At 33.0% G+C, this 24,399-nt stretch overlaps 2 protein-coding genes across 4 annotated transcripts in view; one reads left to right on the top strand and one right to left on the bottom strand.

Annotated features, from left to right (window-relative positions):
- The first annotated feature begins 11,148 nt into the window (after positions 1–11,148).
- LOC110020086 (probable receptor-like serine/threonine-protein kinase At5g57670) lies at positions 11,149–15,975 on the top strand. The gene is made up of 11 exons (XM_020718057.1): positions 11,149–11,460; positions 11,559–11,659; positions 11,759–11,880; positions 11,960–12,066; positions 12,166–12,753; positions 13,496–13,750; positions 14,085–14,251; positions 14,353–14,441; positions 14,537–14,684; positions 15,096–15,245; positions 15,410–15,975. The coding sequence occupies exons 1-11, from the start codon at positions 11,316–11,318 to the stop codon at positions 15,677–15,679; spliced, it is 2,142 nt and encodes a 713-aa protein (XP_020573716.1). The 5' UTR covers positions 11,149–11,315; the 3' UTR covers positions 15,680–15,975.
- Positions 15,976–17,463: 1,488 nt separating this feature from the next.
- The window catches only part of LOC110020099 (histone-lysine N-methyltransferase ASHH2), a 54,443-nt gene continuing 47,507 nt past the window's right edge, over positions 17,464–24,399 (bottom strand). For 2 of the 3 annotated variants that reach the window (XM_020718078.1, XM_020718080.1), the window contains exon 18: positions 17,464–18,612. In XM_020718078.1, the coding sequence (XP_020573737.1) occupies positions 17,653–18,612 (960 nt within the window). In that variant the 3' untranslated portion in view covers positions 17,464–17,652. The remainder of the gene's footprint in view (positions 18,613–24,399) is intronic. The other variant, XM_020718079.1, reaches the window with a different exon arrangement.

Genomic DNA, 24,399 nt, shown 5'->3' with positions numbered 1-24,399 from the left:
GCCGAGTAAAATCCAAAAGTTTATGCCATTTTCTTTTTTCTCTTAGGAAAGTTTATGCCATTTTCTTTTTTCTCTTAGAAAACTTGCCTACAAGGAGCAAGTTTATCAACTATTATGGGCGAATTCACATTGAAGAAATTAAAAAACATAAATTCAATAAAACAAAAATAAGAAAGAGGACTCTAATAAATTTTCCCTGTTAGAGTTAGGAGGTTGATTGGAATATGCTAATTGAAGGGGTGAATTCCCAATTCTTCTGTTGAACACAAGTGGTTGAGTATAGGAGGCTGAGCGAAGGAGGGCGAGTCCATGACATCAAGTGGAGGAGGCTGATTGGAATATGCTAATTGGAAGGGGTTGCTTGATGACAGCCCACAAATAAGGATTGACTAATGGAGGTTGAGTAGCAACAACTCTCTAGGACAAGTTCTATACTTCATCACATGTTGTGAGTCAATTCTCTATGACTTAGTTTGACTCCTTGTATAGTTTATCTTCTTATTTATTGTATGATCCGCGCTTACCACGCCTTTTAAGGTATCGAATTCATATTTATCCATAAATCACATCCTATATATATTGTGGCAAATAGAGAGATGCATACTCTAAGAAATTTAGCACTTAGATATACAAATTATAAATACTTTTTCAGTGACGTGAACTTAAATCTTCCATTAATAAATAAACAGCGTATGTAAATACGCATTTTCTCGAAAAAATATTAGGTCCGGAGTCCTATAGGGAAGTGACACGTGTAAAATAGACCAATCACAGTATATTGTGATTGATCACTTTACATGTGGTGCCTCCTTATTGGACTCCGGATGATCAGAGTCCTGACCTAATATTTTCTCTATTTTATCACGGGCTAATGCAATAACATGGTTGAGGATGTTAAAAATTAAGAGGCTTTAATTAAATACAATTTATTAATATGTCATTATGTAATAATTATTTAGTAAAAAGAGGGAGAGAGCTATTTCTATTATAATATGTTCGTGTCTTTGCGTGAGCCGTCATAATTTGAAGATAATTAAGCTTATTTTCTTAATCTAAAATAAAAATAATATACTCAATTTTGACATACACTTCGTCCTGCTCACTCTTATAAACAAGAAAATACGTTATAAATATAAATATTTCTTATTTTTTAAATTAGTTTAAAAAACAAGGAAATTAAGAACAAATCAACATGATAGATATAATTTGAATTTGATTTTTTTTTTTTTTTTTGTTGGAATTTGATTCGTCCATTCTTTGACGTTGTTATCCACAAAATTCATCGCAATGTGAAAGTAGACTCCCAAAATACCTCCTTTGGTATTTAGGGTACGCTTGAATCCATGGGTTCCAAAAGATCATATAAGAAAATTGAGCTAAGTCGACCTGCTGAAGTGGTCATGTTGAACTCACCTAACAAAATGATCGATCTAGTCAGGTCCAAAAAAAAATCACTAGAAAAGGCTATGAGTACGATCATCCGTCCCATTGACGATTGAAATAACATGTCCGCCAAAATATGTGGCCTGCAAAATTCCAATTTGCTTCGGAGTTCTGCCAAACAGATGAAGCAATTAAACCCTCCCATCCAGCCGGGAATGGATCCTCTTCGGATTGTTTTAAATTAATTATTTATTTAAATATTAATTTCAAATTCTTTAATTAAAAAGAAATTATGTAATTCAAATAATAATAAACATTATTATTTTTTCTATATATTAAACAATCATCTCAACTCTAGATGGCAAACACTTTAAATTATCTTATAGTTGTGGAGTTCAATAATTGGGATAATACCAATTCATTTAAACTACATCAAATATATAGAATTTCAAAATCATATTTATTTATTTATTTTTTTGGTCCCCACTAAGGATTAAATAATATATAGAAATTATATTATTTGAAGATAAAATATATGAATAATATATACGAATTATAATGTCATTGTTCAGGCTGCAAATAAATCGGGCTCGAGTTTGTTCGTATTTAGCTTGAGCTTATTTGAGTGCAGTTCATGTATGGATTATCGAGCTTTTTAACTAGCAACTCGTTGAACAAAATAAACAAGTTATGAATAATATATACGAATTATAATGTCATTGTTCAGGCTGCAAATAAACCGGGCTCGAGTTTGTTCGTATTTGGCTTGAGCTTATTTGAGTGCAGTTCATGTATGGATAATCGAGCTTTTTAACTAGCAACTCGTTGAACAGAATAAACAAGGCATAATCAATCGTCGAACAAGTTTTACTCACGCTTTATATGTGCTTGTATATATTACCTATAATCGTGTTCAAATTCTATTAATTAGTTTATCTTATGATCATGAACAAGCCTTAAACAAGCCTACCCACTATTAACTCATTGATTAAAAGTACCTACATTTTTAAAAAACATGAAATAATAGAAAATGATCATATCTTTCTTTAAAAGGTTGAAAAAATAATGATACTTAAGAAAGCAAAAAAATATAAATGATTATCATATTATTCATAAAATAATATAATAGTCAGAAAATGAAAAATATAAAAATATTAAATAAAATAATTAATAATTAAAAAATAAAAAAATACCATTAATAATTTCTCACACAATTACCAAAAAAATAAACATGATTTATTATATAAAATTTAATAGTTTATTCTATCTTTTGATCCTATTTTAAACTTTAAATTTAACTTTTTAATGGCATACGTGTCTGTTTTATATTAAGACTTTAATTTTTAAATTGGACACGTGTATTCAACACATATCAAACATTGCATTAATTAAAAACTTAGAGTTTTAGTGCCCCAAATTTCATTTTTGTCTCTATTAAATAATACCGTAGAAAATTTTATTCCAATAAAGCAGTCTGCGACCTACAATTTCACTACACACCAATCACCCTACACTCACGCAATGAAATAAAAACCTAAGAAACCGTCAGTCATTAAATACAACTCATTCAAAAAAGTCTAAAAAATACTATCACAACGAATATAAGAAGTTTCTAAACAATCACAAAAAAGTCTAAAAAATACTATCACATCGAATATAAGAAGTTTCTAAACAATCATCATGAATAGAATAGAAAGCTTGTGAGGTATTCAAACCAAAATTATGAAGTTTTGTTTCTCCAACTCATGTTTAGCAGCCTAATTTGTGCATTGGTTTCCTTCTCGATAGGTAAATAACCAATTAACATGCACAATATTAAGGAGAGCAAATATTTTTTTTTCCATTTGAATAATAAAACTCTAATGATACGTTTTTTTGTTAGTACAATAGTTTCAAAGTTCCAAAGAGTCAATTTCAATATCAATCAAATGTCAGTCGCAAATAACAACTAAAGTTAATGCAACTATAACGGCTGCAGCTTCAGTAAAAATACGAGACATTGCTATAGCAGGAGCAAAAAACCAAAAAGTACATTTTTCTTCAAAATTTTGACACACTCCACAAATTCCAAACAAAAATTATTTCAACTCTCATCAATATTAATTTTAAGAAAACCATGCAAAGGTTTTTTCCAATGGATTAAATTAGTAACATGCTTACAATAGTAAGGAATATCTATATTACATCTAACAAAAGTTGTTTCTTAATTTCAAACCCAAAGGTTTCTTAAAATTACCAAAAAAAAAAAAAAAAAAACTTTATAAATGAAATTAGTAATAAAGATAAAATATGAATGAGTAGTAATCAAATTGTCATTATGTTTAGTTTTATTTCTAGCAAATAATAGGAATAGAGGTAAAAAAAAATATTTTCCACCAACATTTCTCTAAAATTTAAAGAAATCATTGATGAAAAAATTAATGACATCATTCATCCACATATTACAAAAAGTGAAAATATTATTCCAAACTTCCTTAGCATGGGTGCAAGAAATAAAAATATGCTCCAAATTATCTTCCCCATGTTTATAAAGAAAACATCGAGAAGGAAGACGTAAACCTTTTAATTTAATAATATCATCGGTAGGTAAGATATGATGAAAAAGCCTTCAAATGAAAAAGGACTGAGAAGGGTTAATAAAATAAATCCAGACCCAAAATAAATCAAAACCATTGAAATAAGGCAAGGATCTAACAAAAGTTTTAGAAATAGAAACTCCATAATTACCTTTAATATTGATATTGTCAATATCATTTGTAATAGGGGTTTTTCAATAAGAATTGCTTGATCCTTCCCAACTAAACTATAAAGTTTATGAAAATTGCAATGACCATTATTCTAACAGTTATTAATTGAAAAACTAATATCGAAAGGACCCAAATTCGAATTAGCCAAAGGAGCATAATCTATCCACCAATCAAACCAAAGACTATAATTACCTTCACTGACATCCCAACAAATGAAATCTTCAGCAATACGAGCAACTTTAAGCATTTCTTTCCAAATAAAAGAATCATTAGAATTAGAAGTAATAGAAAGGGAATGAGAGTTACCACAATATTTAGTCCTCAATGAAGTGGACCAAATAGAATTACCTTTACAAAAATGAAACCAAAGCTCCATGTAGCTGATGTTCGTAGAATTTGTAATGCTTCTAAATCCCAAGCCTCCATTATGAATTGGCTTGCACATTTTCTTCCAACTCATCCAATAACGTTTAAAATCATTACCAGGCCAACAAAAATTAGTGAAATTGCTCTCAATTTTCATAATCAAACAATTAGGAATTTTCATGAAAAGCAACGTATATAAAAGTAAAGAAGTAAGAATACTTTTAAGAAGAGTAATCTTACCATCAAAAGATAGAAGAAGGTTATCCCAGGACATGATTCTCTTATTGATCTTTTTAATAAGATTATCAAAAAGAACTTTTCTTTTTTTCTTTATCTAGATTAAAGCCTAGATAAGTAAAAGGCAAATTCCCTTTGTTGCACTTAGTGAAGTCCTTGATCCAATCCTTCTTGATACTAGAAATTCTCTTGGAATAATATAAATAACATTTATTCATATTGAAAGACATACAAAAAATGCTTTGAAAAATATAGTGTGCATCCCAGAGTCTTTTGATAGACTTCTTATTAGCATTTGTAAAAATACCCGAATCATCAACAAAAGCAAGATGAGAGATTCCCAAATTTCCTTTAATAGAATAATACATAGTAGGAAAATTATTAAATAAATTGTTAAGATATCTAGACAAAAATTAAAAAGCCAGCATAAAAATAATAGGAGACAAAGGGTCTCCCTGCTTAATCCCACGAGTAGAAGAAAAAAAAACCACATTTCTTACCATTAATCAGAACAAAATAAAATTTATTTTGAAGAATTCTTTGAATAATAAAAGAAGAACAATTATTAAAATCCCTAGCATTGAAAATTTTCAAAATGAAATCCCAACGAATAGTATCAAAAGCCTTCTTAATATCAAATTTAAAAATAATGTTCCCATTTCTATAATTCTTATCAAGATCTAAAACTATTTCTTGCACAATCAAAGGATTTTCAACAATAAAGCAAAGAAATCAAAATAATAAGATGAATTTGCAGTATAATAACCACAATATTAGAAATGATTTTAGAAATCACAGTATTAAGACTAATAAGTCTAAAATCATTCCAACTGTTAGCATTCGTCTTTTTAGGAATAAGAACAAGATTAGATGATTTAAAATACTTAGCAAGATCCCTTCCTATAAAAAAATCTTGCACACAAAGAACAACATCATTCCCAACAATGTTAGAGCATGAAATTTAAAAAGCAGAAGTGAAGTCATCAGGACCAAAAAACTTATTGCTATCACTAGAAAGAAGAGCATCTTTAACTTCATAATGATCAGGAATAATGGCAAAATCAATTCCAACAACAAGATTAACAATATCAACAAATAAGTCATTATTAATATCAAAGAGGATGCTGTCATCACTTTTAAACAAATTTAAAAAATAATTAATACCATCAGCTTCAATTTGACCAAGAGGTTGAATAATGTTATCATTATAATGTTTGATTCGCACAATATAATTTTGCCTTCTTCTCTTTTTGATTAAAGCATGATAATGAACAGTATTTCTATCATCTTTTAAAAAAGAAAGACCAGTAGTTTTTTGTTCATAATTAGTTTTTTTCCGTATTGATAGCAATAGTATCTCTCCTGGGCAGCCAATAAAGAAGAATAAACAATTCTATCCTAAGTGTTGATATATATATGTGTGTGTGTCGCAAGCCGTGGTCTGTTAGTTGACGGGGTTCACTGTAAGTCACTTCAGGTCACGGGTACGATTCTCAATGACTCTCGCATATTTAGGCACATGATGATGCGCATGAGAAATCGGTATTTGGGTTCTGTCAAATACCGATTTTCTTTATATATATATATATATAACTCCTAATTTTTTTAAGTAAAATAAACCTTTCAATATTCTAAAAAAAACTAAAGAAAATAAATAATAAAAAACAGTCTTAAAACTTTTGTTTTTATGCTACAATTGCTGAAATATATAGAAAATAATAATTTTTTATTACCCTGATCAATTCTAAAATGTATTTATCGAATAAATTTATTTTCTGAAGGAAAAAAAAAAAAAAATCTGTCTCCAGCAATGTAAAAGTTACCCGCCGGCCATCAAACTCCAAACCGGCACGGAAAAATCACATCAGCCGTTCAACGTCACGTCAGGGTTTCCTCTCATATTACTATATATAATAAATATATTTATATGATATATTATTTATTAAAAATATTTCATACACATGAATTTTAAGAAAAAATTAAAATAAAAAAAGAATTGTTTAACTTCTACGTAGTTTCCTTCATTTCTGTTTTCTAGTTAACTAATTACAAAAGCATTGTTTATTTTTTTTATTAATTTTTAAATAAAAAATGTTGTGGGCATATCTGTAATATGTCCTTTTTGGCATTTATCAAATATTACATATTTTCATATTACAAAATAAGAAGCATCATAATCCAAATACTAGTACTAATAATAATATTAATATTATTATTATTATGATTTAAGAAATTTGAGGAATATCATTGCTCTAAAATAAATAAATAAATAAAACATATTATATATATATATATTGTGAAAATACCTCTGGCCCTATAATATAAGTTTTAGGTAGATATTTAATAATTTAACACTTGTTAGTCTCATAAAAAATCTTTCTTACAAAATAAGTGTAAAATATAGAAGAATTTTATTGTTTTTAAAATGCATTTAATTAATTTCATTACCATTTTTTTTAATTGAATATGCTAATAAGAGACTTTTAATAAAAAAATTTTTGATTCTTGTTAATCTATTTTCATTAGAAAAAATTAATATCTTATGAACTACTCCCAACTTATTTATCCATGTGTTTGCATAATATTTATTCTATTAATCTATGTGTTTGTATAATATTTGTACATTGCTAAGATGATAGACTCTTACTCTCTATGACATGAATGCTCTCGCATGAAATATTATAACATACTAAGGAAAATGATCCTAGGCTGTGGTCAAACTTGACTATACCCGTAGCATGAAAAGGCATTTACATCAATATTATGAGGAATGTTATATGTACATGATTCTTCTCGCCCTCTGCTTATGCATTAAATTTATTTGAAGCATGTGAGGATTGTGGAGGGCAATCATAAATGCAACCTCAAAGGAATATGGATGCTAACATCCCAAGCAAGATTGTAGTTGGTCAACTCATTCCATTTATCATTTTTCTATGTTTAGAAGATAACTACGATGACGATTTTTTTTCTTTAGAGTTTCTTTCATATGTGAGGTTACTACATGAATAGATGATTGGAGATGTTGAAGAGGAGAGAAGAAGAATTGAAAAGGATATATATTAGTTGAGGTGATAGAAGCAAAAGACAATAAGGGTGTGTTTAGAGCAACCGCTACTCTTTTATTTGCTTTTTAAAGAAGTTGTTGTAAAGTTGCTTCCTGGATAAGCAGCTTTTTATGAACTATCAGAAAGCTGCTGATGAATAAGTTGATACCTGTTTGGGGAGATTTGTTATGTTACTGTTATTTCTGATGAGAAAGACTGTTTTGTCGTTATATATGATATATATTGAAATAAATATAGTTTTCAGAATATTCAGAATTAAATAATAGCAACAGATTCACTGCTAAAAAAACTAACTGTCTAGAATGATGCTTGACTTGAAATCCTAATAATCAAGTCTTCCGGACAATTTTCTCTCCATCTCTGCATCTCTCATCGGCTTATCACGGTCCGAAGATACCTCGTCAGTGACATAAACCCAACGAAAATAGTTGCAATCAGCAGGTGTCCTTTTTCTGGAACATGAATAAAATCTTCTTCGGCAGCTGCCTCCCTTCTTGGACTAGTACTGAACACACATATCACCACAATAACAATTTGGAACTTTTGAAGTGCTTGATAATCTTGAGCTCATATTTTCTATTATTATAATACAACATTGTTTTAATTAAAAAATTAAGTTGATACAACATTAGAGAAATTCTAAAAAAAATATAATTAAACTTAAAATTAAGAAGTAAAGTTTATCGATGCACAAAAAAGAAAGATACATCACAAGCTGTTATATATATTTTGAAAAAATACATCTAGAAAAAAACATAGAGATGAAATATGAATCATCAATTATAAATAACTAGGAGATGCTACATAAGTAAGGTCGTTGCATTCACCAAATCATTAGCAAACTCCTCTCTCAACTGTAACATCTCCTTGACGCATTCTCCCTTAGAAGTGTTGTACTTGCTCATCCTACGTTCCTTTTCTTGCACTGAAGGTCTGACTTGATGTTGTTTAGCTTCCTCAGGCATGTAGGTAGGATCATCATCTACGACCTCAAAATCCATATCATTTCAGGATTGATGCATCTGTATAAAATTATGGAGCACAATTATTGTAACAACTATCTTCACCTGTTTTTTGAAAGGGAGAGTCCTGTAGCGAAAATAATATAAGGGCAAGGGTTCCGAGGCATTTCGTCGTGAGAACCACGTGACGGGGACCAGAAGCAATAGCTTGTGTCCCGTATCTTAATTCTGCATTTGATATTGATGATAGATTTAGGATCGGGCAAGTAAATGTGGTATGCAGTTTTTTTTTTCTTTTTTGAGATATATTGCCGACCGAGCAACACTGATCTTTTCTTATTATTTTGATGTTACTTATTTTCTTATTTTATATTGCATGCTTGCGTGCTTGAAATGGATTTCATTTTTTCGTTCTATAGTTTGTCTGGTAATCACGAATATAATATAGATTCTTCAAGAATTAAAATTCTAAATTTGCTACAAAATCTCGATAAAATATTCAAAGCAATGAAAACTTTAAGATTAAAATATTCAGGATGTCAAAATTCACACATTTATTTTCTTGCATGGGCTTTGGGTCAGATTTTGAATGTGTTGTATGCATGACTATCACCCCTGTCACATTTAATAAGGCATGAATATTATAATTGATTAGCTCACTGCATCATTTTTAATATCTCGAGGAGAAGCCCTCGCGCTTCTCCATCCTCACCGGCCCATCATAGATTTCTACTTAAGTAGTTATCTAATGTTTTTAGGGTGTTAGAAGGCTTCCTACCCTGACAAGCATAATTCCTTTTATTGGGAATTTTTCTAGCTTTATGGTCCAATCACTCTTTTTCCTCTTTTCCTGCGGCAATTTTGTCATTTCGGCATGTATGAGTCCCATTTCTTGGATCATCACCTGACAGTTATAGAATATAGTTTCGTTCCTTTGACCATAAGACTACCGAGGTTCCCGTGTACGATAAAATCCAAGAACTGCTGACCAGAGATATCTGGACGTGTTGAGTAGATTACCTTTACGACCAAGTAGACTTAGGGTCTTAGTAGTTATTGATGACGAGACTATGGACCCCGACTCGACAACCTCTACCTTTTAGGATTACTCTACCTTTCCTCTTGATGAGTCCCTTTAAGCCTTGTCGCTCATTTGACTTCGTTGATATCATCTTAAAGACCTGATTCCTATTAAGCTGTCGCCCGTTTGAGATATGGTGATTCCCTCTGTCCTTATAGCTTGGTGAGCTTTGACGTATAGAGATATCCCCGTCAAGGTGATTTTGGTTATTTCATAGGTTCTGATTCCGACGAGCCGCTACTCATTTGGGATGTGAGAGACTTACTCTATGCCCTGTGGCTTAGCGAAAGCTTTGAAAACATCGAGGTGTTCCCATACGAAATAACTATCCTTTGATGGTCTTTTTTTCTATATACATGTTAATATAAGCGAAACTTCTTTTATCGAGAGTATTATTAGTTATTCCTTAAGATGAAATTAACTAGAGTGATACATTCCTCTGAGAGACTATTGACCCCAGAATAAAAATTTTCTTTTTGGTTCTCTGATTATTAGTGGCTTTTGTAGAGATTTTTTTCGTGAATGTTGTGTTTCAAAGTACTTTGGTTTAATTATGTTCGGACTTATATTCTCAACCCATCACACGAGGATTACTCAATGACCAATAATACACTTATCCACACATAATATTTGGGATACCAATATCACGATTAAATGATCACGATCGAGCTAACCACCTCCACTCACAAGCTTCTATTTAAAAAATGTATGGTGATTAACATGAATCAACGTGCAAAAGTATGTTAACAACTTTTTCTCTTCATTCTTGTCATCTATTCTGATCAATGCAAGTTCTTATAATGACATCTATAATTAATAATGTATCTACCATAAAGAACGTATGACTGGCAATCATATGCTTCAGGTTGCATAAATACAAAAATTAAAATTTAGGTGGTAGATATATAAATACATAAGAGTTAGGTGGTATGCATGTAAATAAACTTTTGTTTTATAAATTATAAAATGCATGTGAAACCAATATTTAGCGACCGACACGATCAAAAAAATCGCAATCAGTTCACAACGGAAATTACAAGCAAACAAAGTTTAAAAATTTGTGAAAACTTTAGTTAAATAATCTAAAAAATAATTTCAACACAGTTCACTCATACTGCAATTAATAAATTAAAAAAAAAAAAAAAACCAATTTTGACGGCAATTTTAAAAGAAAAAAAAAACTTTAAAAAAATAGTTCAATTTTGACGAAGATGTAACGCGAAGAAAGATTAAACTTTTAAAAAAATTAAGTTTCAACCATACAAAATTGATGCCGTCGCGTAATAAGAAGTTCAAAGAATGGCATCCATCATCCATCCATTCACGTGAATAAAAAAGCTGATTACTTGAAAGCGAGAAAAAAAGCAAACGCCATTATTGTAACGTAGAAGGAAGAAAGCTAACGAAGCTGCTCCACGTCCCTTCTTTATCATCTGAGTGTTGACTGTTCAGTGGAAAAGAGAGGAAGAAGATGGCTGCGGGGGAGGAGAAGGGGGGGAAGACGTTGATCGTAGCAATGAAGATGGATTCCAGAGGTAGGGAGCTTTTAACTTGGTCTCTTGTCAAGCTTGCAGAGGCCGGTGATCGGGTAATCGCGATCCATGTTCTTCCCACTGGTAATTACGTGAATCCATGAGGAAAAATATATATATATGTTTTTTGTTGTTTTGGTGCGGGAAAGATTTGATCTTTGTTGCGAATTTTGTTGTTGCAGAGGCGGCGGATTCAGATTGGAGTACCTCTTCTTTGATTTCGCTTATCAAGCATTTTGAGGACGTGCTTGCTGTTTATGAGGGTTTCTGTAATCTCAAGCAGGTTTGGTTTGCCAATTCGGCATTTCTTCTTTATGCGATTTGATTTGATTTAAAGCAGGGATTAAAAAAGTTTCTGTTTTTGGTGATTGTTTTGGTTCAGGTCGAGCTGAAGATGAAGTTATGCCGGGGTTCTTCCATCCGGAAGATGCTGGTTCAGGAGGCGTACTCTGTTTCAGCATCTAAGCTCATTATTGGAAGCTCCAAGAACAGTAATATTATATGGTAAACTCATCCGCCCCATTTGATTTACTATATATTGTTTCTGCTCTGTTCATTGAGATTCTTTGGCTGAAATTTACAGTTCCTCATCCGTATCCATGGCTAAGTACTGTGCAAAGAAACTTTCTCGCGGCTGTTTGGTGCTTGCTGTAAACAATGGGAAGATTATTTACGAAAAAGATGCTGCAGGTTTTATTTTTTTACAATTTTTTTCAAAAATATCTCTGAAATTCTTTGGTTGGATTAGCAGAATAAGCTTCAAAATTGAATTTTTTTGGGTTGTGACAGGAATCAAGTCGACAGAAGAGCTTCTACAGAAACGTGATTCCATAAAAATGGATGATATAAACATTGATACTTCAAGCCCCTCCATCTCTTGCCGGCTTACCGAATCTGTAGAAAGCTCAAGTTTTGATTCCTTGGACAATGATGAATCTCGAGTTGATGAATCTGATGTGTCCTCAGAACTGGACCCGACAAAGGATCATGAAAGCTCCATGAATTGTTCATCCATGGCGATTCATGAATTTCCTGAAAGAAAACCAGGGTGCCTTCTTCTTAGAAGACCAGTTCTGAACCAGAAGATGAATTGGCCGCATGTGACATCTAAACCTTCGGTTGTTAAATGGGTCATGCGGCTTCCAAGCCGGTATTATGCTTCATCTGTAGTTCATCCTGATTATCGGCGGGCAAAATCGGATCTTGTAAAAAAAACTGGTTTTGATGGGGGGGTTGGTGCTATGGATCCATTGAGCCCAGCCTCTGTGTTTGAGGAGCTCCCTAAAGAGTTGCTTTCTCTTCTGGAGAATTACTCTTCTGTTTGCAGGCTGTTTAGCTACAAGGAACTCCTGCAGGCTACATCCAACTTCGCTCTTGGTTCGCCTTCTTCTACCCCTATTACTAACATTATTACTGCACATACTGCTAAACTCCCATGTATTTCTCAAATTCTCACTCAATTACCAAGATTCATGATAAAACCCCATCCCATATTTTTCATTTTCATCAAATTCTCAATATTTTGATCGTTGTGGCACGTGTAAATACATCAGTTCCTTGGTTCAAAAATATCACATAGGTCGTAGATTTTGTAAATAACAATGTTTCGGGTGCTAAGAATGTAATTCCTCTTTTTAATTAATCAATTCATTGTTGCATTCACTATAATAAATAAATGTGGAAGCAAACCAAGAATCTGATATGAAAGGAAGATGGTTTTGGGTTATTAATCTTCGAATCTAATATGAATTTTCTTTTAAGAAGAATCTCCGGATTCTTTTGATTATGGGATGTTAGAGATAATGGAAATAAGATTTTTTTTAATCATTTGGATTAAGGACTATAATCATATTATTTAATTATGAAATAATACATCTTTTCTGAAAGATCAGATCTTATCTGAAAAAGATTAAAAATGTTAAATTTTAAAATACCATATAATACATATTTAATTACATATGTAGGCCAACATATTTTATTATTTTTCCAACATGCAACACTTAAATCTTTATATTTACTGATATAACATTTGATGTTTACACATGAGAATTTGGTGCAATGTATGTAACTTCTATCCGTTGTTGTATGAATTCTTATGCAAGTTATGAAAACAATGCAGCTAATATAATTGGGAAGGGAGGGAGCTGCAAGGTGTACAAGGGCTGCCTGCCTGATGGGAAGGAGCTCGCATTCAAAGTTCTGCGACGATCGGACAATCAGATGGACGATTTCATTTCAGAAATTGAAATTATTACCAATTTGCATCACAAGAACATCCTCTCCCTCTATGGATTTTGCTTTGAGAGCCGCCACGTCGTCTTAGTTTATGAATTCCTTTCAAGGGGCAGCTTGGATGAAAATCTTCATGGTCATGGTAGGCACACACAAACTTGATATTACATACATGCCAAACAATTCTCCTATGAGTTTACATATCTAAGGCCTAAACTTTAATATTTTCATTCATAGTGCTCAAATCTTCAACATCACATCAAAAATTCTACATTTACAAACTTTTAAAAAGCCAAATACAATTTCTTATGCTTAGATTTATAGCACCAAGCTGTTATAAATATAAATTTTCAAACTTTGGTTGTAAAATATGTAGATCCATAAGAATTGTGTCGTGCGAATGTAAAGTTTCCTTATTTTTTATTCTCATCTATTTTTTTATGAGAATCTTATATTGTTCTTGTTTTTGAATATAGGGATCAGAGGAGGCAAGACTGAGCTTTCCTGGGCCGACAGATATAAGATTGCGATCGGCGTTGCGGAAGCTTTAGAGTATCTGCACAATGATAGCAATAGAGAGCCTGTGATCCATAGAGATATAAAGTCATCAAACATTCTTTTATCTGATGATTTTGAGCCTCAGGTATTATCTTTTTGTCCTTACAATCAATAACTATAAACTATAATTCTCCTTTTGATTTTTGTGAATGAACATACTGAAATACTTGTATTTTCTTGCTTTAGCTGTCTGATTTTGGTCTGGCTCAGTGGGCATCCTCATCAACTCGAACAAGTAAAAACACAGACTGCAGTGATTTGGCAGGCACATTTGGGTATGCATAAAGACAATTTATTGTTGTGTTTATTCGCGATGAAGTTAGTTTGTACATATTCATTCAAGCTAAAATTGCTCGTCGCCTCTCCGCAGGTACCTTGCACCGGAATACTTCATGTATGGCAACGTCGATGCAAAGATCGATATCTACGCTTTCGGCATTGTTCTTCTTGAGCTTCTCTCTCGAAGGAAACCAATATGCACTAGCCGCCCGAAGGGCGAAGAGAGTTTGGCGATGTGGGTGAGTCACTTATTAAACTTGGGAGTTGCCTGGTTGTATGATTTAGATAGGATTTAAGCTAAATCCAGTCAAATAATTCCTTGATCAACGCAGATCCTTCTACTTCATGATTTAAGCGTCAAAATAGTTCCTTGACTATTTACATGAAATCATTTTTGTCATCGAGTCTATAAAAATGTCAAATTAGTCTTTGAACTCTTGTAATATAAGGTTTAAAAGGACTTGGGACTACTTTAAAAAGTTAAACGCACCTTTCATGCAGAGGTTTAAAACATCAAAATGCTATATATATATATATATATAAATATGAAAGTTTAGATGTGAGATATGTAAATACATTAGAAATTTGTGCTAGATATGTAAATAAAATTAAGGATATTTGGATTGAATATATTGAGCTTTTGTTGACAGGCAAAACCAATTCTTCAAGAAGAGAATTTTGATCAACTGGTTGATCCATCACTGGGTGATGATTATAACATTGATGAGATAGAAAGGATGTGCCTTTCTGCTTCTCTCTGCATCAGCCAAGCTTCTCATTCCAGACCTTCAGCAGCTCTTGTAAGAACATTCCCAATTTTTCAAACAAAAACTCTCTTTTATGTGATGCTCATTCCAGACCTTCAGCAGCTCTTGTAAGAACATGCCCAATTTTTCAAAAAAAAAAAAAAAACTCTCTTTTATGTGATCAAAACATTTACTAACATAACAGCTCCAAAGTTCAGGTTTTGAAGCTTCTGAAAGGTGAAGAAGATGAAGTGGTGGAGTGGGCGAGAGCAGAGCTGAGGGCTTCAATGGCTTCCGAGGACTCCGACGATGACTCTGTTCTCCTCCATTCGAACATTCAGTCCCACATCAATCTTGCTCTGCTCGACGTGGAAGAAGAAGATGAGCTCTCCTCAAGCAGCATGGATCAATCTGTAAATTTCTTAACATCAAATACCTCCTTGGAAGATTACTTGAAAGAGAGATGTGGCCGTTCTTCGAGCTTTTGATTGAATTCATGGCTGATTTTTGTACAGTTTACTTTTACTTTATTTAAACTGAAATATAATGGGATTTTGGGGGGGTGAGAGGTGGTTTGATGTGCCCTCCTCCTTCATCCCACTGGGGATTTTTATTCCATGACCTTACTGTTTAATTAATTAATTAATCCTCTTATTTGTCTTCAGCCAAAGGGGGTTGGAATTAGCGAGAGATTAGTGCTGTGTTACTATTTTGTATTTAGTTCATTTTTGAGCTTTCTTGAAGCAGACATTGCAGACATATTGTAAAAAAAATGATTTTTTTTGGGTGAATTTATTTTATTTTATTTTGGTTAAAAAGATGTGAATTTTTTTTATAATTAAATAGGTTGAGATGCGAGTATTTATATGCTGCTAAGAGTTGAAGGAGCCCCAGTAGTGGAAGATTGCAGACCTTATGGAGAAAGGAGTAGAGTAACTCTTAAGAGGAAAAAGATTAAATTTGATGGTTATAATACCTACATAATAAATAAATTAATTTTTTTATTTTAATTTAATAAAAAATTATAAGAAAAAGGTGGGGAAATGATGATGGGTATTAGTAGAAGCATGAGAGCAGGGTTTATTTAAGGGATAATAAATTAATTTTTTTATTTTAATTTAATAAAAAAAATATAAGAAAAAGGTGGGGAAATGGTGATGGGTATTAGTAGAAGCATGAGAGAGCAGGGTTTATTTAAGGGACAAGGTATGGGAAGTAGTTGGCAGTTGTGAAAAGACTGTAGGAACAGAGGTGATTATGACATATTAGGCGCTTTTAAATGAGTGGGGATTGAAGGAGAGTGGCAAGGAAAGAAAAGTATTCAAATTTTTAGTGAGGATGGTTTACACACAGGCCACTTAAATTCCCATGTAATAATATAACACACACCTATATGCCCAAGTTAGATCGATATATGTAATGAGGATTAATTGGGTTTTTCAAGATTTTAAATTGTAGGACTTGTTTCATCAAATTTGAAATACAAACTACAAGTAAACTAAAATATAACTTATTAAATTTTTCTGAAAGTAAAATTAAATCTTCATGAGTCCAAGATGAGATAAATAAATGAATACTGCTTATAATATAAACATATATGGAAGTAAAATACATGTATTTAGGAAAAAAAAAGTCTCTTTTAACAATTCATATGTAATATCATACATTTACAATACACAAATTTAGTGCAATTAGATGATATTTAGTGAGTAATTTTGCCTAGTTTCTTCTCTTCAGCTTTTGGACGATCGACTGTGTGAAAAGTACAAAAAAAAAAATAATAATGTAAAAAGCAATGTCTTCATCGATCATGATTGAAGTGGCAATACCAATCTCCAACATTCCCTACCAAGTCCTGTAGATCATTTCTATCTTCACATCTCTCACACCTAAAACTTCATATTTCATTTTTTTAAAGTGTAATAATGTTGTTTTTATGTGATATTGAAGTTCTGAAAGCTATTTTTGTAAATATGAAAGTTCAGCTGTGAGATATGTAAATGGAAAAGAATTGTGTGCAATGCATATAAATGCCCCCATTTTTTAAACTTTCATATTTTAGAATAAAAACAAGGAATTTAAGAGATGAACTGAAACTAAATACTACATTCAAATATCGTGCAAATAAATCAGACATAAAATAAAATTAAAAAAAGAAAAACATTTATTTGCAAATAAAAATGAGGGGTTCCATTGACATAATATATATATATATAAACCTATAAAAGAAATCACAATTAGAAAGAGGATCACCTATTTGCCGCTTTTACTCTTTTTTTTTTTTTTTGGTTTTCAATTAATCAAATCTCAAGCTCAGGTTCTGCGTTGTCGGCCAAGTTGAGAGTGAACACCAGCAGTATTTACACCGTCTGGGACAAAAAAAATACTGAGACCTCCACCAACAACTTTCCTATAATTTCCAGTAAGTCTAAAACCACTTCTGTTCCTGAATTTTTACCTTTCAACTGAAACCATTCCCTCCCTGCGACCAGCGAGACCCGCACCGCGGAGGCCTCTGGTTATTCCATTGCTGAGGTTTGAAGAACCTTCTCCCATTGTCGTCCTTCGGAAACCTTGCACTTTCATTTCTAGAATGGAAATTGTTCTCTTCTACACCGTTAACATTGCTAGAGTTTCCATTACAAGATGCTTTCCATCTGTTTGATGAATAAGAGGGGTCGTTCCGAGGATAAGACGGCAGGGGAGGGAAAGGTTTGAAAGGCATAGCAGGAGCGATTTTCCAGGATGGATCGATCTGATTGCTTGCGTCAGTTTCAGGGATTCCCAGTTGATGCATCAGGTCAAGGGGGATGCCGTAAGAAACAGTCAAGTTTGGAAGATATCTCTCTGATGGATACCCAATCACTTCTCCTGTAACATTTGGACTCGGGCTGGTTACCCGAGCACCGTCATTAATGGAGGCAGACCCAAATCCTGGGGGCATTTCACCATCATCATCACTATTTTGCTCAACAGACACAGGAATAGATGCAATGACTACATCTGAAGAGTTGTTTCCTTCAGTTTGAATCTCCGATTTTTGTTTTGAGACATCAATATCTGGAATGGTGACATCCGCAGGCTGGTCCCACCGGCTTTTACGTTTTCGAGTTCTCGTCCCTTCAATTGGAATATTATCAGCAAAGGATACAGAGCCGGATGGCGTTTGAGGAGGAAGAGAAAGAGATTCTCCTTGGAACTCTGATGCAGAAGAAGGAAGACAATTTGCAACAGAGCCATTAAGTGTTGCACCGGAGTCCCGCTTATCGTGATCTTGCAAAGAATGATTTTTTGAAGTCTGGCACCAGTCATTGCGTGGATGCTTTGTAGATGGATTTTTTCCATCTCTCTCAGAAGGATCCACCCTACGATAATTGCGGGGTATCCATTGATCGGCAAAGTTCCGGGCAATGTGAAGAACCTAGAATCACAATTACAAGTCGAGCGAAATTAATTGTTAATGTTAACTATATCTAAAACCTGAATCAAATAAGCTGCAGCAACAGAAAATATCAGCTGGCTCCATAAGTTTATTGGGAAAGGAACAGCAGCATGTTATCACTGAGCCAATAGATTAATTATCACTCTGACATAGTTTCGATTATTATCTTCTGGACAAAATAGCTTCAAGAAGTCATCTTTAAATTAAACAAGGAAAACAATATAATGTAACTTCTATAGCTAGTAGGATTAAGTGAGAACAATGTTTGGAAGCCCAAAATGGACACTGAACAGTTCAACTATCACAACATATAATTCAACTGGCCTGATCTGTCCCAAGTGGACCATCAACCAGGACATGTAATTGCGGACATTAAAAATCTATAAATATTAAATAATCAAAATAATTAAACAAATTAATAAAATTAACAGTGATAGGCAATTTCATGAAGCCACCAAACAAATTTAAAAAAGAAATCTAGGTAACAAAGATAAGCAATCAAACTAGGAAAAGAATAATTTATCAACTAGCAAAGAAAAACAGTAATCAGCAACAATAATCGCATCCGATGAATGCAAGGACTTCGTCGAGGGAAAACTAATCAATCCCAACCCAATCTGTTGGAACAGCCGGTTTGCAAATTCTATAAGACTGCTTGTCAGCTCAATGACAGCAACTGGTGAATAAAAAAAAAAGCCAAGTCGATTTCTTAAATTTCAACTTAAAAGCAGAACTGATGGGTAATCAAGCTCCGAACCAAAAGATAGCGAATGTCTCAAAAAAAAATGGATTCTCGATTCAAAACTCGATACCATCTTAAAGGCAGTCTTAAAACTGAACTTTATAAAAAAGAATGGTCAACTTTTTAAAATGAAAATACACTTTGTTCCCTTATTTAAAACATACTTTCATAGCTTTCTGCAATGAAAAGTAGAGTTTAACCCCTAATTGATTTCATTTGTGATCAAATCATGCTTGAAAGGGAAATTCAAGCAAGTCTCTTATTCTCTTATTTCATTTCTGTACAGCTCAAATCTCTCTTCTGAACCCCTCAAATCTTTCACCACGAGAAGCATATAAAAAGTAGGAATAAGTTCATGCGTGAAAAGTAACAGAGAATGGGATATAAAAATGACTAGGGAAACCAGGAATAAGTTCATGTGCGAAAAGAAATTGAGAATGGGGTATAAAATTGACTAGCGAAACCATGTGACCTAGTATAATATCATATGAAAAACTAACATGGAAAATCTGGTGAGGTACACTCAATCTACAAATAGAAAATTACTTCAAATTTTTCATAACATTCAGTAGGATTTAGAAGCGGCCACTTCTCCTAGGCAATCAATAGTCATTCTCTATTCATCCAAATCCCAAATATTTTGGGGTCAGTTTTATGAATCCTAATTCTTTATTCATATTTGTTTGGGAATTGTGTGAGCCATTAAATATATTTGTTCAACTCTATTGGCACATCTTTTATAATGTTACCCAGGTTTCCCCCTTTTTCTTCTAAATCACTCCACATTACTTTTATTAGTCCAATGTATTGGTGTGATGCATCTTGTACCCTCCATTAACCTTTAGTCTATTTTATATCACGTCATCTATGATGAGTAGTACTCCCACCGACTCTTTGATACCATGCACCCATCTTAACATGTTATTCTCCCTTACACTTTAATTTTTTTATAACCCAACACCTAAATCCATATAATATAATATAATTGGTCTACAAAATCTAAATTAATAAAATTGGGTGAGACATGCATCATTACCAAGTAATCTTACAAAGGAAGACAACCAGGTATAAATAATGAAACACAATTATCTTTATGATTAAGAAATTTAATTTTGGATATTTCTGCTTTAAAATGAGCAGCTGAATTACATAAAATGATTTCTAGATCACTATTGTTACAAACTTTTAAAAAAAATCTTAAATTTTTTGTCATTCTTTTCATATTCAATTCAGCTACAGTAAAAGCATTCATACTAAAATAATTTTTCAAGCAAAATTTAAATACCAAAAAATGATATGTGTACATCAAAAGCAATTATCTAAAAAAATATTAGAGAAAAAAAAAACACAAGAAAGATAGAGGTAGCATGATAGCCTAGGATACAAAATGAACTATTCAAATTTCTCCGAGTTTTATCCCCAAATAATTTTAAAAATTAAGCTAAATATTTTAATTAATTCATCATTAGTCTATAATCAAGTGAAACCATAGCTTCTAGCACTCAAACTAAAAGAAATTGACTCTATTGAGTAAGTCTTCAACTTTGTGTGATAAGCATATTAATATTACACTTCAAAACTTAATCTTATGATTATGAGGGCTTAACGAAACCTAAAAAGAGTCCCAATTTTCAATAGAAAATCAAGGGAATTTGAAGGTGCAAGGAAACTATCTCGAGGTCTATTTAATGCTTATATGCATCTAAAATAAATTGGGGAAATATGGTTCCTATAAACATCTCAAGAAAGTAATCTATACAGCCTCATAGCCACATTCACGTCTTGTGGAAATAAAAGCCGACGTACCAGCAATTTATAAATAAGCAAATTTAACTATGAGGAAAAAGTGGAAGAAGGTTTGAAACCATAACACAGTAAAACTGAAAAATTCCGGGAAAGAAAGAAAGCTGAGCCGAAAAATCCCAAGAAAGCGAAAGAATGCATTAACTAAAAATAAAGATGGTTGATCACCACCTAAGAGCAACTCCAGGATATTGAATACATTTCTTAACCAGGAAGGATACGTGAAAGATTATTACAACAATCAAAAAACTCTCCATCCCCTTTCTAACATACAAGAGTCTTATCTAGGCAAAGGCAAACCCTCAACAAAAACAAAAAATTAAGAAAAACGTCTTAATTACAAGTATGACACCCTACTAGAAACATGACAATTTAATTTCTCGCATCATTCTCCAGGAGTTGGCGGGGATTCTTTATGAGAAGCAATTTCAGAATCGATTTTGTAATGTGGAGTCAAGTCGATGATGTTGAATGTAGTAAAAATATTGTACTATCCAAAAATATCAATTTGATAAGCGTCGTCATTACTGCTTCACAATTCGGTGTCTTCCCAGAGGAAAATACTCTATCCTTAGTAGAATCCATACTTTGCCTCCTTTGAAATTGACCGCCTTTTGTTTGCTTGTCACTGATATACTTCATTTTGTCTTATGATATTCTCACGAATCAATTTATGCAACATTTGGATTTCTTGTAGTTGAACCTCAATATCCAGGGTCACCACTTTAATGTGAAAATCCAATGTAAGATCAAGTGGAGATATAAGATTTCTCCCATAAACCACCTCAAAAAGTCTATATTTGGATGTTCGACTGCGGGGCCGATTATAGGTAAACTCCACTTATAATAGAAGAAGATCCTATTGTGCAAGATTCTTCCTCGCACAACAATGAAGTAGATTCCAAGATTTCTAATAACAACATCTATTTGTCTGTGAGTTCGTGGGTAGGATGTGGAACTATATTAAAGTTTGGTTCCCAACTTGCCCCATAATCTCTTCCAAAAGTGGCTTAAAAACTTAATATCACAATCGGATGTGATAGTAAGTGGAATGTCAAGTAAACGAACCACCTCTTTTTGAAGTACAAATCAACTCTATGAGAGGCGTCCAAAAAGGTTGTCTGGTAGAAAGTGAGCCATCTTGGAGAATCTATCCACCACCACCATGATAGAATCCTTTTGTCGTTGAGTGTTTGGTAAAATAACCACAAAATCCAAGCTAATATCCCTCCAAGAAATTCAGGAACGAGAAAAGGAAATATAAACTTGAATTTTGAGCCCTTTACTTGGATAAATGGCAAATACACATCTTTTCACATGAAGGTCCATATTTTATGCACAGAGGGTCAATAAGATTTATCTTGAAGAAAGCTAGTCTTATCTCTTCCAAAATGACCAGTCAGGCACTCGTCATGGCCTTCCACCAATATGACTTCTTGAATGGAACATTTAGGAATCCATAAACAATTTCCGTTGAAGAGGAAATCATCTTTGATGTGGAAGGATTTATAATTTCCAATAAGACATTGGAGCCATGCCAATGAGAAACAATGATCCTCAACATACATTCCCCATATTAGTTTGAAATCCACAACTCTAGCATGCAAAACTAATAGAATGACTTGTCAACAACTTAGAGCATCAACTACTTGATTAAAGAGTCTCATAAACTAAAAATGCTGAAATATATTCACTCCATGTGGTGTGTCTTCCTTTCAATTTTTTTTTTTTTATTTAAAAATACTTAAGGGCTTCGTGATCTGTAAAGAGGACAAATTCATCAAATAAAAGATAATGACTCCAATGTTGTAGGACCCTTATGATCGAATAGAATTCCTTAACATATGTTGAACATTTCCTTGTAGGTTCATTGAGCTTTGTGCTAAAGTAGGCTACGGGATGTCCTTGTTGACTAAGAACAACTCCAATATCGATGTCAGATGCATCACATTCCACCTCAAACAAAAGATCAAAAATTAAACACTTTAAAATTGAAGCGGTAGACAGGGCATGTTTCAAGCAATTAAAATTGAACTGCACTTCTTGGTCAAACAGAAATAGACTAATTTGAGCAATTCTATTAGCAAGGTAGTGATGCTGCTGAAGTTCTTGACGAACAGACGACATGAAAAGGCCAACTCGTGGAATTGTCGAACTTCCGTGAAGGAGCTAGAGGTCGACCAATCCCTTACAGCCGCAACTTTGCTAAAATCCACCTCTCATTTCTATTGTTGAGATCACAAACCCCAAGAAATTGAAGCGACCAACAAGGAATTTACAACTTTCCATATTAACAAAAAATTGTTGTGGTCGTAGGACCTCAAAAACACTTCACATAAGAAGTTTGAAAACTTGATTCAAGAGGCGCATAAATGTGCTCGAATCGTTAGAAAGCGCGAATGGCATCACCGTCCACTCGTAAAGCCCATTTCTTGTCTTCAACATTGATTTCCACTCACCCCCATGTAACATTGGTGGTACCAACTTTGAACATCTGTTTTGGAGAAAACAATCGCCCCTTTTAGCTGATAAAAAAAATCATCCAATTGAGGAATGAGAAATCTATATTAGATAGTGATTTTATTTTCAGCCCATATGCCAATGCATATGCACCATGTCCCATCCTTCTTTGGAGCCACAAGAGTCAGAACTATGCATGGGCTAGCACTACGTCGCAACAAGCCATTGTGAACCAGCTGATCCATTTAGCATTGAAGTTCCGTGTGCTCCTTTGGAAACATCATATATGCAGGTAAGTTGGGAATGACCGAACCGGGCACAAGTTCAATGTCATGTTGTACATCTCTCATAGGAGGCAATCATGTAAAAATTTTTGTTGGAAATATATCTTCAAGCTGTTGCATCAATCCTTGCAGTTTGGAAAAAGTTCCTGGTAGCTATTCGGAACTCACGGTTATGAGTTTCCAACCGATTGAAAATAACAACATGCATTGTCGGGTGACTTAATTTCATCCCCCTTCTTGAGCCACTTGAGTTAGTAGGAATGTGATGGGGTTTAGTAGTTAGCCAAAACTTCTCCACCATGATTGTCGTAAGTACGTTCTCACAACTTCCACCATCGATGATAAGGTTACAAAGCTTGCCTCGAACTGTGCACTGGGTTTTAAAAAAGTTGTGTTGTAATCAATTTTTATAGGAAGATTGTTCAACACTTACAAGACAAGTTATCATAAGTAATTCCCCTTCATCCACATGTATGA

The sequence above is a fragment of the Phalaenopsis equestris genome, unplaced genomic scaffold, assembly GCF_001263595.1.
Source record: "Phalaenopsis equestris unplaced genomic scaffold, ASM126359v1 Scaffold000090, whole genome shotgun sequence".
Taxonomy (NCBI): domain Eukaryota; kingdom Viridiplantae; phylum Streptophyta; class Magnoliopsida; order Asparagales; family Orchidaceae; genus Phalaenopsis; species Phalaenopsis equestris.
Note: the sequence above shows the minus strand (reverse complement) of the source record. Positions and strands in the feature narration are given on the sequence as shown.

Excerpts from the sequence above, each read along its gene's own strand:
- LOC110020086 (XM_020718057.1), top strand. The coding sequence starts at position 11,316 with ATGGCTGCGGGGGAGGAGAAGGGGGGGAAGACGTTGATCGTAGCAATG. Across the intron at positions 11,461-11,558 it reads GATCCATGTTCTTCCCACTG|AGGCGGCGGATTCAGATTGG; the intron begins GTAATTACGTGA and ends TTGTTGTTGCAG. Across the intron at positions 13,751-14,084 it reads TGAAAATCTTCATGGTCATG|GGATCAGAGGAGGCAAGACT; the intron begins GTAGGCACACAC and ends TTTTGAATATAG.